Source organism: Trachurus trachurus (assembly GCF_905171665.1).
Source record: "Trachurus trachurus genome assembly, chromosome: 15".
Taxonomy (NCBI): Eukaryota; Metazoa; Chordata; class Actinopteri; order Carangiformes; family Carangidae; genus Trachurus; species Trachurus trachurus.
In genome coordinates, this window is record NC_139906.1 from 20,759,459 (window position 1) to 20,775,659 (window position 16,201).

Here is a 16,201-nt window from a genome sequence, read left to right on the forward strand (position 1 = left end):
TCCTCTCGATATCATCTGAATTCCCAAAGTCCTGTGATCATGTGCCATTTCCCTCTCAGTGGATGATATACTGCGCAGCCCTGGTGAAAAAAAAGAAAATAAGACTACATATTTTCTCTTATGACTAAGTGTAAATCCACAGCTAAAGAGCCCTCATTTATTTGCAGCACCCCTCCCATTTCTGCTTGCTCAGTACTTAGCTGTTTTTTACTGCAGGTTAGGAAGGGAAACCATCTTATCTGTGACTGGGGGGATTTATTAGTGCGAAAAAGATAATTGCTATTCATAGGCCACTGGGGGCTGATTTACAACCACTAATATTTTGGATTCCTAGAGCCGTTTTTCATCTTTTTTATCTCCAGCCCTGCCTGCAGCGTGGAGGGGAGAGAGGTCATGATGGACGGTGAGGGATGGGCGGAGCGAAAAAAAAAAAAAAAAAAGCCTCCACTCGGAGCAATTTGGCCGAAGACTAATGTGTGAGGAAGCAGCCTACATTAAAAGGCCTCGTCCACGTAGGTCTGCCTGGAGCTGACAAACACCTGTTCTACTTAACCTGTAATGAGTCCACAACACAGATCCGTCTTGTCCGCTCTGTGTCTGTGAGAGCCACGCTGAGAAAACAAAAAGAAAATGGCAATAAAGGGGAAAAAATCTGGAACGATATTGCTTCAAAATCTCTTCCATTATGTTTGACCATATTAAAAAAGAAAAAAAGATCTGGAATGACCACATCAAAAGCTATAAATTGAACATTACTCGTTTGCTGTTTCCCCCCTCTGGCCTTTAACTCGCAAAACTGGCTTGTGACTTTACAGTGAAAACATGACTTGTCCTCATAAAGGTCATACCTTGGTTATGTTGATTATATTACCTGAGAGACAGGTAGCATTTTTTTTATTTTTTTTTTATAGAGTTTGGGAAGAGTTGGTTGCAGGCGAAACAGGAAATGAAGAGTTTTGGGCCTGTCTGTCCACGCTGATCCTCCAGCTAACCGGGAGGCAGCAGGGGCTTGAGTGCAAGCACTCAGATGTGAGGTCATGGGTTCAAAGCCCAGGTGTTGTGCCTTGCAGCAGGACACTTCCCAGTCTAAACAGTGTAAATGATTTTAGAGAATGTAGAGGTTAACCCGAGATCAAAGAGATCCACCTCTGAAGAGGCTCCTTCTACTGTATCTGTCAAAGACATCGGTTTGTCAACACACTAATCTGTGTCCTGTCTGGTGGCTCTGCTCTTTTGTTTTTACTGTGCTCGATATTAGCCTCTGAATACGGCAGATTATTGTAAATTGAAGTAAATCACACTACTGTTCTGGTGAGCAAATTCAATTCAAGATAAGTTCAATTTAAAGTTAAACAGTTATCATTCAATTTTCAATTTGTTGTCCAAATGAGATGAGCACGTCGGTGGATGTAAACTGTGATATTACAGCGGAAGAGAACAAAAAAAAAAAAAAGGAAAAAAAAGCACGCTGCCGGAGAACCCCAGCTACTTCCTTTTGATTCCCATTTCATTGATTTAATTTCTCATCCTTAAGAGATGTCACTTTGTCTGGAAATGTATTCATCCTGCATATGCGTCTCTTAATAACGCTAATCTTTCTGCCAGAGCAGAAATCTCATGGAGGGATAATCTGAGATAAATATAGTTAATTGAGGCCAGGTGAACTTTCTTTATCAGCAGCGCAGTCAACCAATCTGAAGTAAATGTGATAATTAGAACGGAGATGTCTTCACCGAGAACAGAGCGCGGTCCTGTCCCGCAGCCATTTCCCTCAAATTATATCTGATTTCACAACACATCAGAAATCTATATCAAATTAGTGGGCTAACGAACGCAGTAATGTTTCCCATAGACATGAGTAAACACGATAATCTGGAAGCAATAGGAAAGAAATACATCTGCTGCAATTGTCTCTCAGCTCGTATGTGTTTATTGAACGACTCCAAAACCCTAACCATGAATTATTCTAATACAACTAATGCAGCAAACAGGATCGTAATGGAGTGAAAAACGAGCGCTCCTCCCTCCTTCCACTTTGCTGGGGAGGTATGAAAGGGTGCTCTCTTTGGCCATACATGCAGCCTGTGCTCCGCTGAGCCTGACCACCATTAACACCCCTGAGGAACCATGTCCTAATTACTCATTCAGCTTGACAGAATCTCCTTAATTACAAACTTCATTAGCCTGCAGGACTTTGTTTTTCTCCAGAAAAGGAGGGAGCAGGGGACAGCTCGGGCCAAGGTGCAGAGGAGGCGAGGGGTAGGTGCTTTAGCACCTTATTCCTCCATGCATTTCTTTTTTCTCTCTCGTTTTTTTCACAGGAGATGTTAAGACCTCAGTCAGAGATCTAATTAGATTCACAGTGAGAATCAGACACCTTTTAACTAGCCTCTGGAGTCCCTCTAAAAGGACAGTGAGATCCAGGCTAAGAGAGGCACAGAGAATTAAATGGACCTACTACTGCCTTTCATGTGTGAAGTGGTCTGACTTGCCATGTCCTCACCTCCAAATACAAAATAACCTGCAGCACTTACACACCCTGCTGCCATTATACCTCACTTATAAACACATAGGACAGGCGGTGGGGGGAGGGGAGGACAAAGGCTGCGACAAGACCATGTGCAACGGCAATTGGACTTGAAAAGACATATTGCAATTACCTCGTTTATATATATATATATTTATATATATTTCATACGCAGTGTTGCACCTGATTCTTCTCACCGCTGCTCCATTTATCTGACGAGAGCGTTGTGAAGATCACCGCGCATCACATGGCTTCACAGTCGCGTCACATGTGTTACTTTGCGTTTAAAGTTCATGTATTCACACCACATGTAATTATATGGTAAAATGGACTGCACTTATATAGCGCCTTTGTAGTCCAGCATCCACTCAGAGCTGCTTCGCCACGTCCGTCTCATTCGCCAGCGTTCAAAAAACACCAACGGCATCCGAGGCGGGGGGTTCGGCGTCTTGCTCAAGGACACTTCAGCGGGAGCAGGGGATCAAACCGGGAACCAGAACGATTACTGGACGGGCCGCTCCTGCCTCCTGAGCCACGACGCCCACCTTAAGCAATTATATGGTAGACGGCGCTGCGGCTGGAGAAGTAATCATTTCACCTTAAGCTTACATAAACCCAAGAAGTTATGCTTGTTATTAATTAGAGGCTCTTGGAAACTCCACTTGAAATGGTTAGACAATGTTAGCATCCCTCTCCTCCAATGGCTAAGCTCTGCAATGTGCAGCAAGAACATTATGAGTGAATGAGAGTGAATGATTAGCAAGTATAATTTGGGTTTGTTTCTCTGCTGAAGGTGCTAAGGTGTTCATTGTCCCATAATACATGTCACAACCTGAATTACTGCTACCAATCATTTACACCGTCTGTCAAGCAGTGCTCCAAGTCTCTCTCTCTCACACACATACACAGACAGCCCACGTTTCTGCTCAGAGCAAACAGCTAAATGTCGTCTCCTCTGCTTCTAAATGCTTAAACATGTCAGTGTTTAGATGTCATACACATCAGCGCTGTGTTTTTTCCCTCTCTCTCCCCCCACTGTAACACATTTTGAACACATGGCTGCATTTTCTTTTATACAAACTTGCACCGTCAATAGAAACCAGTGACAAACGTTGGACCTCCTCTTCCTTTTTTCTTTTTTTTTCAACCCTCACATTCTGCGTATTACTTCCACGTTTTGCATCCAGCTTGTGCTTTTTTGTCGCAGCTGGAGTTGGAGCTTTCAGTCCTCGGGCTGATGAGACCAAAACCACTTTTCTTTTAGTATTTATGCTGAGCATCCAGTCAAAATGTTCTTAGCCACAACCCGGGACATCGCAGCAGCTTTTTTTTTTCCAGCAGGAAGAGCAGAGACACCCACCAGCTTCCCCCCAAAATGCGTATGCACACATAACTGGAGACACACACTCACACACACATCCCCCCACAGAAAATATTGTTTGTGAATATTAGTCATGTTAAAACCAACTTCAAGCGTCTGTTAGGCGGCTGGCGGCGGGGTATTATGACAGCACTGACCAGAGAATTGGCTCAGCTCGGCATCGATGCCACAAATAACTTGAGTGTTGTATGAAAAGCTAATGAGAGCTGGCGTGAGAGTTTGGTCAGCGTTCATGAGGACGCTGCACGAGGCTGAGCAGGAACTCAGAGTGTCAAGAAATCCCTGCTGGTGTGTAATGGACGTTGTCTCTTGTAAATGTACAAGTTAATTGTCAATCTCATGTTTGTACAAAATAGAAATGATTTAAACCGCTGGTCACTTATAAATACGTATGTATCTGTTATTATTTTTAAATAGTTCCATTCGACTCACAGGCTACTTCTCCTTTTTTTATCATACTTTTTAAAATATGTCCTGTCAACACATATTCACATTATCCCCAGAGTTATTCATCCTATGTTGATTATTATTATTATTTCACAATCTAATGAAATGTATGATTTAAGGGGGATGAAAATAGCAGAGTAGCACAACTTATTGATATATACATATACATATATACATACAGTGTTGCCCATAAAGTTAGAATGAAATATTTTTAAACCTCTTCTCATGAAATTGTGATATTCTTGATAGATAAAGTTATTATCTTCTCAAAACTTTATTGATAAGTCTCTTCCAAACATATCACTGTGAACATAAAACCACTATTACCTTGTGTATTCAGGCTTAAACAGAATCATTCCAACTTTATAGGCAACTGTGTATGTTATTATTATACAGGTGTTGCACTGCTTTTTATTAGCTCTCTTGTTGAGTTTTGTTTTATTTTGAAGGCCCATCTGGTACCTTAGGCTAATACTTTGTTTCTGTTATCATACTGTTTGTCATCAGTCCATGCACGACGTCCCTATAAAACTAAACATTCAGATGAACATGTGCAGACAGTCCACTGCTGCTTTACATATGTTCACTGTTTTTATTGGGGCAAAGACTGCAGGTTGATGTCACCTGTCAGTAACTTGTAGTTAATTACACACAAACATTCATGTAACGAATAGTTTTAAAACAAGAACTAATTGAATGTTTGGGTCACATCATTTAAACTAATGCAAGCAACATGTCGTTCTAATAATACGTTTAGTGGGGGAAAAAACCATTCCAAGAACAAAATAATGAGGATACACACACTGATCAGCCATGACATGAAACAGGTGATTGGTTTTCATGTTGTGACTGATCTGTGTGTTTTTCTTTTTTGACTGAAGCTGTGGAAAATAATTGAAAATACAAATTAAGTTTCAAATTAAATGCCTAATGATTCAGAATGAACAACAGGCCATGGACGTACACCAGTCGGCCGCAACAATGGAACAATAAAAGCCGTTTTAATGTGGTGGCTGATCGGCGTACATGAGGCTATAAATACGTATTATTCACTCATGTGGGGTTTGTTTTACTTTAATGCTTCAATTTTTCATCACCAATCTATTTTAAAGCTCTTAATGAAAAATCCAAAGATGTAAAATTGCATTTGAAATGTGTGTCACAAGCAGAGTTGACTCACATGTTGAAACAGAATAAGGAAAAGTGATGCACCATCCATTATCCCAGTGCACACAGGCTGCTGTCCAACACGTCCACCGCCACTATTTTATGCCGCCTCTCTTTTCTTTTCCAGACTCTAAGCACTCCACTGCTGTCAGGCTCAGCCAACAGAAACCTGATAGTTGATGTTTTTTGGGGGGCAGATTTTTTTTTCTCTTTTTTCTCCCTCCCAGCGACCAAGAGGGGGAGACATAGTGAAAAGTTCAGTACGGGTGCAGAGCAGGGACAAGAAGAACAGGTGCCCACAGTTTCACCTGTCTGCTCAATAACCCAAACAGCAGCGGCCATGGTATGGTATTCCAGTGGAGCTGCGTAATCGCCGACACATTTGCAGCAGGAACGGCAGAAGGGGAAAAAAGTGGAGCGAGGCCCGATCTGTAGACGGGGGGGGGGAGTTCAGTTCATTGGACACTAAACATGAACAGGAGAATTAGTTCGACACAAGAGCAGAGCAGCTTCACCGACGAGCAGCAGGTTGTTTAAGATCTGCTGTTATTGTGAACCAGTACCACGTCCAGATAGACCATATCAGTGCTGATGATGTGGGAGGGGACTCGCAGGTCAAGAGACACAAAATAGTTCAGCAGGCACATGTGATATATTTAGTGAGGCCATTGTTTGTTTTATTTAGGGAGCGAATTGAGGATTTTCCAAACTGCGGGGCCCCTGAGGTATTTTATCAGGTGTACAGTCCACCATATGTTACACATTAGTGCGCTGAGGGGAATGCTGGTTGCAGATACAACCTATAAAAAAAAAAGTTTGCAGTTTTGGACCTTCAGAGCAGCAGAGGACAGGGGGGTCGACAGTTGCTCTTTTCAGAGCTTGGTGGATATGTGGGAAACACTTATATGCAAATGAAACTGCATCACATTACAGCCCAAATTCCCCCTCTATCAGTAAAGAAAATAAACCGTAGGAATCCACGGCATCTGGGCGAGAGAGCGCGTGCAGGAACATCGGCGCGTTGAAAATAGATGTTTACTGCTAAAAGCCAATGGAAATGATAAGTGAGAAAACAGCTAATAATAAAGGGCTGCAAACTTTTCCTCCTGAACTGAGCCGTGCCTGTGCAGGAGCGGTCACGGCCTCGCAGCGGGCCGGGGCGGTGGGTCGGGGGGGTGGGCCGGGTTCAGGCAGATGCTGGAGGTGTCTGCGGACTGTGTGTGTGTGTGCACGGCATTGTGGGATGGAGGCCAGAGGAGAAGCCTGACAGAGGGAGAAAGAGGCGTCTGTGCAGGTGGAAAGAAGTTGGGGTTTCACTGTTTTCTGAGTCGCCCGCCTCACTATGAATATTCCAGCGTGAGACGGCCATTTGTCATTTTGTCGGCCTGTGACATCTGTGTGTGTGTGTTTGTGTGTGTGTGTGTGTGTGTGTGTGTGTGTGTGTGTGTGTGTGTGTGTGTGTGTGTGTGTGGTGACCTCAGTGACCTCAGCGATCAACAGCTAATGAAGCACCCAGAGCCTACTGAGTGGAGCTGTGCATGGGTCTGTCAGAGAGCAGCTTGTAATGTGGCTCTTGGCTTCGCTCATCTATTAACAATCACATTTTGGTGCCAGGCTTGTTTGTATGTGTGTGTGTGTTTGTATGTGTTTGTATGTGTGTGTGTGTTACTCTGCTCTAAATTCATTAATAGTGATGGGGAATTTAAAAAAAGGACAGTTACAATGGCAAAATAAAGTATTACACATAAATGTAACTTCACATTTTACTGCAGCGATTTGTCATTAAACTCATCATTCTAGTTAATATATTGCCTATAATCTATTGCCCGGTCCAATTCAGTTACGAGTTAAACGCAGACGATTGGAGTCATTGAACGCAGCAGGCCCGACGAGGAGACGATTGTCAGTGTGCGTAATCCTACACTTAAACGCACCATGCTCTTTAAAACCATCTGAATTAGAAATTGATTCTTATCCGCAAACAACAAAACGAACGTGCCATTATAAGTGTCCTGGCGCGTGCGCAGTGGAGGAAGTCAGTTAGTGCTGACTGGACCCGATGGTAAATATAAAAATCGCTGCATTTGGAGAAAAAAAAAAACATAACATAATCATGAGCGCGCATCGCTGCAGCACACGCCTCCTCCCTCGTTATCAATAATAAAGAGAGAAACTGAATCCGAGGCTCGGATGTTTAATTTATTATTATGTAAGCTATTTGAAGGCTGATTGTATGGTAATTGCTCATTAGTCTTGTATATTTATCGCTGCACCTTATGTCAAGGCCAAGGGAGCTGTGTAGGCTCCGGTCTCCCGTTTCAGGGATCGGTTTCAGGGGGCGGGCTTGTGGAGCAGGACAGATCAGGTGTGTGTCGGGGGGTCCGGCCCACAGGTGGCCGCCCACAGACAGGTAGAGAGAGGAGAGAGAGGAGAGATAGAGAGATGAGGCCTCGGACAAACCAGCCTAAGCCCCCTTTTCAGGAGCCACTTCTCCCGATCAATTATTGACTTTGAGGGCTAATGCGGAGCCTGTCTTCCGCCTGCTCCCTCCCTCAGCCTGCTCACATTAGTGGTGTCAGCGGACCTAATTATACCTACTAATTGCAGATTAGAGGTTTTGGGTCAGTGGGGTCACTTGATAGGACCGACTACTCTTTTCAATGACGGATAATCATTTCAGTTGCAGGCTAAATGTTTAATGCAGCGCGGCTTCCGTCCAAAAAAGAAAAAAAATGTTCAAAACCGGCTCGGTCGTGAAAATTGAAGGGAAAAATAATCGTGTTTATTAATCAAAAAAAAAAAAAAAAAGACTGTCGTGATGCATCATGCAGAGTTTGGACGGAGAGAGCTGAAGTTTAGATAAGAGGGTCAGCAAAGGTCCTCCACAGCTGGCCCTGAACGCACCACAGGAGCGACTGGAGGAAGGATCTGATATATGAGGGCCCACTTCACATCATAACACACACACACATACACACACACACGCTGTTTGAATTCTGTCCAAACCAATTATATTCATGTGACCTTAGTCTCAAATTGCGCCTGATCGTCCTTTAATAGGATGTGAAGAGACGAGCGCGCGGAATTTTTAAGACGCAAAGAATTAATGTAAATATCACAGCAGGCACGCGCAGTGTCATTTATTTCATTATTAGCATAATATTATTATTTATTTATTATTATTATTTCGATTATTTAGAACCGTCCTAATTTTGATAAGTTCTAAATCAAATAAATTACACCTATCTGCAATTCTTATTAGCATTATAATAATCATTATTTAAAATATAGTGACGTCAGTGTGCTTCCATTTGAAATTGTTTGCAGTAGTTTAATATTCAGTACTTTAATATCCAGTCTTTATGACACCGGTCTTTTACATTTCTATATTAGATTTTTCCTTTTTTTGTATCTTAATCTGTGCGCAAAAAAAAATATTTCATATAATTTCTTCCAATAAGCAGTGACCGTCCATGGTTTTAAAGAGGAGTCTGTCCAGGTTGAAATCAAACGCATGTGAATGCATCAGACTGTGCAGGCTCTAATGAGAAGCCCGTCCTGTCTCCTGTGTGTCCATACAGGCGCACAGAGGGGGGGAGAATGCGCCAAATTTGTTTGCGGCGGATCAAGGCTCACCGCCTCCACTGCACTTTCTTTATCTTAATTCCAACTTGAAAAGATATAATTATCTAGTTTGAACAGGACTGCTATCAAATCCTTCTTTATAGGCAGGGAAGGGAAAAGCTCGAGTGGATTGTGAAGCTCTGAGCCGCTCGGTGTTGCCCGAGATAGGAGTAATGAAGTTGTGGAGTCCGGAGATACAAAGGGCATTAACCTCATTAGCATGAAACCTTTTCTTCTAACTATTGTGGGACCCTTTCAGTCCTCTAATCCCCCCTATTTCAAAGCTGGGTTTGTAATAAAGCTTTTAGGTTTTTTTTTTTTTTTTTCAAAGCTAATGGTATTCTCTAAAGATTTTTATTGCTGTTATAATCTATGGGCCGATTAAGAATTCCCTATATGCCCCCTCCCTAAATCTAAAGCACAAAAAAACAGCTCTCTCTCTCTCTCTCTCTCTCTCTCTCTTTTTTTTTTTTTTTTTTTTACTTTATGAAACAATTAAACAAACACGTGCACCTTGCACCAGAAAACACTCAAGTTGTGTTTGTCGTGGCGTGCAGCAGGAAAAAAAAAAGAAAAAGACAAAAATCATAATCCAGTTTAAATTTGTCTGATTTAAAACTGAGCTGCATTGTTTTTTTTGCTGTTGGTTTGTTTGTTTGTGCGTAAATAGAGAAGCACTTCCTGCTGCACAGAGCATGTTTGTGCAGCGTGGAGCCTACAGCAGCTCCTACAGCTCCTACAGCCCCTCTGCCTCAGCCCTGCAGCAGCAGCAGCAGCAGCAGCAGCACCAGCAGCAGCAGCAGCAGTGATGGAGCCTACAAGACAAGATTTTAAACAAAGATCCCATTTTGCGGCGCACTGCAACCTTCCCTTATCGCGTCGTGAGGGGTAGTCAGATTGTACTAAATTATGTCCAACCAAGCCCCCCCTCCCCTCCGGATCCGTGGATTAAGAGATTAAAGTGGACCACTGGGCAATGCACACCCCCCCTCCTCCTCCCTCCTCTCACACACCCCATCCCACCCCACCCCATATTACTCGCATGATAATTGCCCAAACTGATTTGCACCTTCACAAAAGCTCGCAGAGAGTCTTTGTAGCCGGAGCGGAGCAGAGGCTGCAGCCGCCGTCCACTCCACTCCACAGGGACACGGAGGACAGGACAGACAGGACAGCGCTGCCTGCATGTGTCCAGTGTCTGAGACATTAGTGGAGGCCTCATCCCTCCCTGTGTAATCACAAGTCTATACTTTTACTGCGCGCAACATATTGATAAAACTTTATTGACAAAATATTGACAATTACATACTTCTTGGAAGTATACTTTGTGTTAAAATTGTAGCAAACTTAACACAAACACAAAAATTATTTACATTCTGTAAAAGAGGGTTTTTTAACAGAAACATTAACTTTTAGCATTTCTGTACATGGAATACGCTCAGTGCTTGAAGTTTTTTTTTTTTCTTTTTGTTGGTTTTTATTTTTCATCAATTCTTGATTTTTAGTCCTTCGTGGCAACTTTGAGTGGAGGGTCAGGTCCTGACAGAGGCTGCGTGGGGCCACAGCGACACATTGTAAAGCTTTAGGTTAGAGGAATGTCCTGATGCCTTCGCTTTAACTCCTGTACCTGTCTGTGGTCAGATTTCACTTTTTTTAGAAAGAGGAAATTTTTTTTTTCTTCAATCGAAATTCACTTTTTGTTTCTCTTTTCTTTAAAAAACACTAGAACGCAGCACCGCTACTTCATATGTTTTCACAATCACTTTTACACGAGAATCATTAATTAAAGACTGCACACTTTGTAAAAAGGAAGAAGCACGACATCTCTCAGTTTTGAAAATAGAGTTAAAAACAAAATTGAATTTTTTTTTTCTTGGTTTGAGGAAAAAAAAAAAAAAACTTGTCAAATTAAAACAACTACCAGGAAAAAACTATACCATGCAATTCAAGTTTTACAAAAAAGCTGTTTGGTGTTTTGGTATCTGGAGTGGAAACGTTTTTTTTTTTTTTCATTTAAAAGAAAAAAAAAACTTCTGTGCAAACGTCCAATATGGATTGGAGAGAAAAAGAATAGGTTGGTGGTGGGGGGGTTGTAGTGGTGGTCGGTTGGTGCAGGTAGATGGACTGAGACACTGTCAGTCACATTTCCCCGGGTCGTTTGGATTGACAGACCCGCTGGTGACAGCAGGGCCACCGGGCGGGTTTCTCTCACCCTCAGCTGCCGATCTCCGGAGATCTGAAATGTGACATTGGCTTTTTACCCTCTCATTGTCTCTACACGGCTCCTTTATCCATGTCCTCCTTCACACAGACGCTCATATAGTCTCTGTTGTTGTTGCTGTTGTTTTTAATCGTCCGAGGTGACATCGATTTCCTCCGGACTCGACTGTTTAGTCGCCAGTCTCCACCGGTTTATGTGATGCGATCCTTTCTTCTTCTGCTGAGACTCCGAGCCCTCCTCCTCCAACTTCTGCCGCTTGAACTTCGTCCTCCGGTTCTGAAACCACACTTTTACCTGCAGGAGGGGGGGAAAGGAAGAAAAGAAAAGAAAGGAAAAAAAGAAACTGGATCAGTGTCACCAGATAAAACGGGATTGGCCAGTGCGTAAAAGGCGCACATTGTTTGGAGAGCAGGGCTGAACACAGGCTGCAGCGGTGCAGAGGAAATAAAAAGAGACAGTGTGACCTGCAGTTGATCATCACAGAGCAAACAAATATCAATCAAACTATAATCAATAACATTCTCGGGAAGAAAAACATAAATACACATATTTAATTAATGCAATTATGACTGTTACTCCAATAGCCTGTATAATATTAACTTATGGCAGAAATGGTGAACTCAGCTCACGAGGTCAGTTTGGTTGTTTAAAAATAAAACGGTGCAGTGGTAACCCATGGCATCCCATAATATGCTTTTTAAAAAATTAAAAAAACGAAACAAACTGAAGGCAAAGAGCCGTAATTAACTAAAACACGTTTTATTTACAGTCCCACAAACACGTGATCGTGTAGAAACTTTTGTCGCCTCACATAAAGTAGGTCAGAGGATTTTTTTTTTTTTTGTATTATTATTTATAAAAAATCACAATAGCAGCAGCTATTTGTACCCGCGTGCACGTGCTTAAATGGAATAAATGGATGTAATCCATGTGACATATTGAACATCTATTTTCACGCGCTGTCTCCTGAATGGACTCCGGCTCCGTGGGGAGTTAACAACATCTTAAATCGATAAATTGTCTTGCTCGTGCTTTTGTCGCCCTTCAGCCTCTTTAACCGTGAACTGGGAGGCCGAGGTGCGTTTAATCAGCCACAAGCGGGTTAATTGAAGGAGGTGACGCTTCATTTCTCCCTTCAGCTCCTCCAAAAGGCCCCGGCGACCTGAAGCAGCCGCGGCGGACAAAAGGCAGCGGGGGCTGACGGGCTGCGGCAGCATCTTAAATATGGCAGGAGGATCCACTGAACCCGCCTCGCTCTTTTGTATCGTCTCTCCCATAAAATGGTTAACTGGTTAATTTGCCCTCCATTTTGAAAGGCAACATTCTCCCCCCAAAACAAAGTAATTCAACCCCTCCTGAAATGAGGTTAGGCCTGCACAATGACGGTGGAGCGGCTCCAGCACAAAGCCTCCGTCCTCGTCTGACAACACGCATCCACAGAGCTGCTATGGACTAACTAGTGTGTGTGCGTGCGCGTGTGTGATTATTTTTTAAATGATGGTTTTTCACACGACGCAGGTCCTCTTTGTTTTCGTGCGTCACTATCCGAGCGGCCGCGGGTTAAACGGCTCCTGACGCACGGTGCCACGTCCAGGGAGAAAACTACTACACCGCATGTATACATATATAGGCCTGTGTGTGTGAGAGAGAGTGTGTGTTTATGTCTGCAATCCACTGCACCAGCCATGATGTGAGAAATACATGTTTATGATAGCAATAAAAAATAACACTGAAAAGTCCAAGGTGGCCTGAACATCACACAACAGCCTGAGAAGCAGCAGTGGAATTAAAAAAAATAACAATCAAAGAATGGAAATGTGAGCAGCGCTGCTGCTGCTGCTGCGTTCAGGGGAAATAAGGAGAAGCAGCGTTTCTTACCTGAGTTTCTGTGAGGCTAAGGCTGTGGGCGAGCTGTTTTCTCTCTGCTCCCACCACGTAATGGTTTTTCTCAAACGCGTGTTCAAGCCGCAGGAGTTGCGAAGGTGAAAATGCTGTCCGGATTCTTTTGGGCTTTCTGGCCAGCGCGTTGTGCAAAAGGAAACTCTCTGGACTCGTTTCATTTCCTGGAGACGAGCACAAAACGAGGGTCTGTCAGGATCTCCTGTCTCTCTCTTCATTCTTTTATATAAATCAACATTTCCACAACAAACAGCAAACAGCAGGCCTGCGCACTGCCATCACACCCTGTGACTGTCTGAGGACCAGACTGTAAATAAAGGGAGGGGGGGTGAGGGGTGGGGGGGTCATCTGTCTATATTTCACTTATTGATTATGGTAGATTTCTGCTTCTAACATTAGTGCAGTGCAGGCAGCGCGTTAAGGAGAGAAAACAAAGCAGAGGTTTAATCCTGGGCCTAATTCAATTAGCTCCAAACAACAGGCTTTGTAAACAAAATGACAGGTAAAATCCAGACAGCATCAGGAGCGTTCAATAAACAACAGCTGGATACTAAAAGAAAAATTAATTTACAACACACTCCTGTAAAATGTCATGAATAAACTTCAATTTATCAGAAAAAAACAAACAAATAATAATTAAGAAATACAACAAAATGAGCAAATAAGGCATAAAATAATCTAGTAATTTTCTAAGGGTCCAAACAGCTCGAATGACGAGTCCGTTCAATTAATACAATTAAAATGAGCCCAGATGTGAATTAACAATAGAACCGTCCACCTCACTTCATTCTCTCTTTAAAATAAAAATGTGTCTGTACAGTCAACAAATTAAACTGATGAGCAGCAAAAATACATTATTTTCATTTTTATGCATAAACATGTCTGATTGTCACTGGTCTATTTTTTTTTTTTTTTTTTTAGCTCAGACACAACAGACTCTCAGAGAACAGCCCTGTCTTTCCTCTGTATTATTCTACTGTTTTATAAATGTCAGAGTTAAAGCAGTTCTCCTGTCTGAGTGAAATAATCCCTGAAATCAGTGTGTTTCGGCCTGAGTCGCTGCTGCTGCTGCTGCTTCACACAGTTTTAATTGCAGCAGCTCTGAGCTGATGGACACAGACACAGTCTGCCTCCACTCTGCTGCCGCTCCGTGCGTAAAAGTGAACCAAGCACTCCGATCGCTTACCTTGAAATCTGTGTCCCAAGTACCTATATCTGTGTAATAACCAGGGGTAGAAAGTGGAGGGGTCCCTTTGCTGGCTGGCGAAAAGAGGGTGCGGACTGTGTGAGGAGGAAAGCGGATGAGCGCCCAGCGCGTGCGGCGGGGGCACCGAATGCACCGGGACGGCGGAGTTCTGCTGATGAGAGACCGCCTCGGCGAACACCAAGTCCGGGTTAGAGTAGACGCCCCTGCCGCCGGAGTGAAAGCCGTTGAGGAAGGGGTTCATCTGGCCGGAGTTTGCATAGCTGAGAGCCGCTGGCCGGATGGGCTCCTCGGAGCGGGACACCGGTATAGGATTATCCTTCGCCACTAAAGACTCTATAGTAAAACACCTCTTGGGTGTAGGTTGAAACATGGTCTGATAGTCCAGATTCCCCAGTTTAAGTTAAAGTCGTCGTGTGCGCTCTCGCTCAAAAAATACTCCACACCCAAGAAAGAGCGAAAGTTTGTACGCAGTAAATAAGTTGGGAAAAAAGGCGGCAGCGCCGAGAAAGGCCAAATAAAAAGTGGTCGGCTACTCCCAGACTAATCCATGGATGTGATCGTTTTCCTCGCCAGGTTCGTGCAGGCAGATTTGTTAGTTCATGAGCCTAATTAGCGCTGCAGTCCCATAAACAGCTTCCTCTGAAAGCTGTAATGGCATGGTGATTGGTCGCTGCCGCTGCTGCTCGCCTTAAGGTGGAGAAGGGGAAGACGCTTAAAAAGTGCGTCAATGGGAAGCAGGGGCGCGGAGAGGCGGACTCGAACGCGCAACACGGAACGGATTCGTCCAGAGAGGAGCCCCCCGCGCGCGCGCGTACACACGTACACACACAGATAGGCTACACACAAACACACACGTACACACACACACACACACACACACACACACGCGCACATATCTCCAGGACATTTAACAGACTGAAGCAGTATAGGCTAGAAAAGCTCAAGGTAGCTGCTTATTTGTATTTAAGGCCTATGACAGGTTCAAACTGATTTATACACACATATATACATATACTTATATTTAGATATTTACATTTATATATATATATAGTGTGTGTGTGTGTGTGTGTTGGTACCAGCAAGTGATTATTTTTAATGATGCACAACAATGTTGCGCAAACACCAGCTCAGCTCCATTAAAGTGTGTTTGCAGCTCTCTCGGGCCTGGTTCGGTTCTGCTCCGGCTGCTCCTCTCTCTGGATTTCTGTGGGAGGAAAAAAAAAGCTCCTTGTTTCGTTTTGTGCTCGGCTTCATTCGTCTGCAGCTTCTATCGGGTGGTTCAAGTTAAACAGTGATGGATGAGATGTCTGGGAGACACTAGAGACACAAACAAGCTTGAGCACAAAAAAAAAGAGAAAAGATTTAGAGCTTTGACGCAGCGTGAGGACTGACAGAGTCTCCAGAACTCCCTGACACCTTCAGCCGCTGTGTGTCACACCTGTCCGCGGCTAAACGCTCAGGTGTGCCGCCGGAGCCGCCTGTCAGCCCCCGCTCTGTGTGTGGATCGGTGAGTGGGAGCAGCTGCAGCCGTGGCCGCTCACCGTGGGGCCTGCTGCCTGCTACAGGAGCCAGAGGTCCACCATCCACTCACTGCGACCTGACGCCGAGGCGGCTCAGAGACGATCAGCTGCTCCTCTGGCTCTCAGCTGCTGCTCCACAAGTTCCACTGCTTCATCACTGATGTCTCACTTTATTTTTGTTTTTTTTGTTTTGAGGGAAAGTTCACAT

At 43.7% G+C, this 16,201-nt stretch overlaps 1 protein-coding gene across 1 annotated transcript; it reads right to left on the minus strand.

Annotated features, from left to right (window-relative positions):
* Nucleotides 1–11,444: 11,444 nt before the first annotated feature.
* emx2 (empty spiracles homeobox 2) lies at nucleotides 11,445–14,843 on the minus strand (the record flags this gene model as incomplete). Its single annotated transcript, XM_083987927.1, has 3 exons — nucleotides 11,445–11,661; nucleotides 13,246–13,430; nucleotides 14,453–14,843. 3 exons carry the CDS (start codon nucleotides 14,841–14,843, stop codon nucleotides 11,494–11,496), a joined length of 744 nt encoding a protein of 247 aa, XP_083844053.1. The 3' UTR covers nucleotides 11,445–11,493.
* Nucleotides 14,844–16,201: the final 1,358 nt, after the last annotated feature.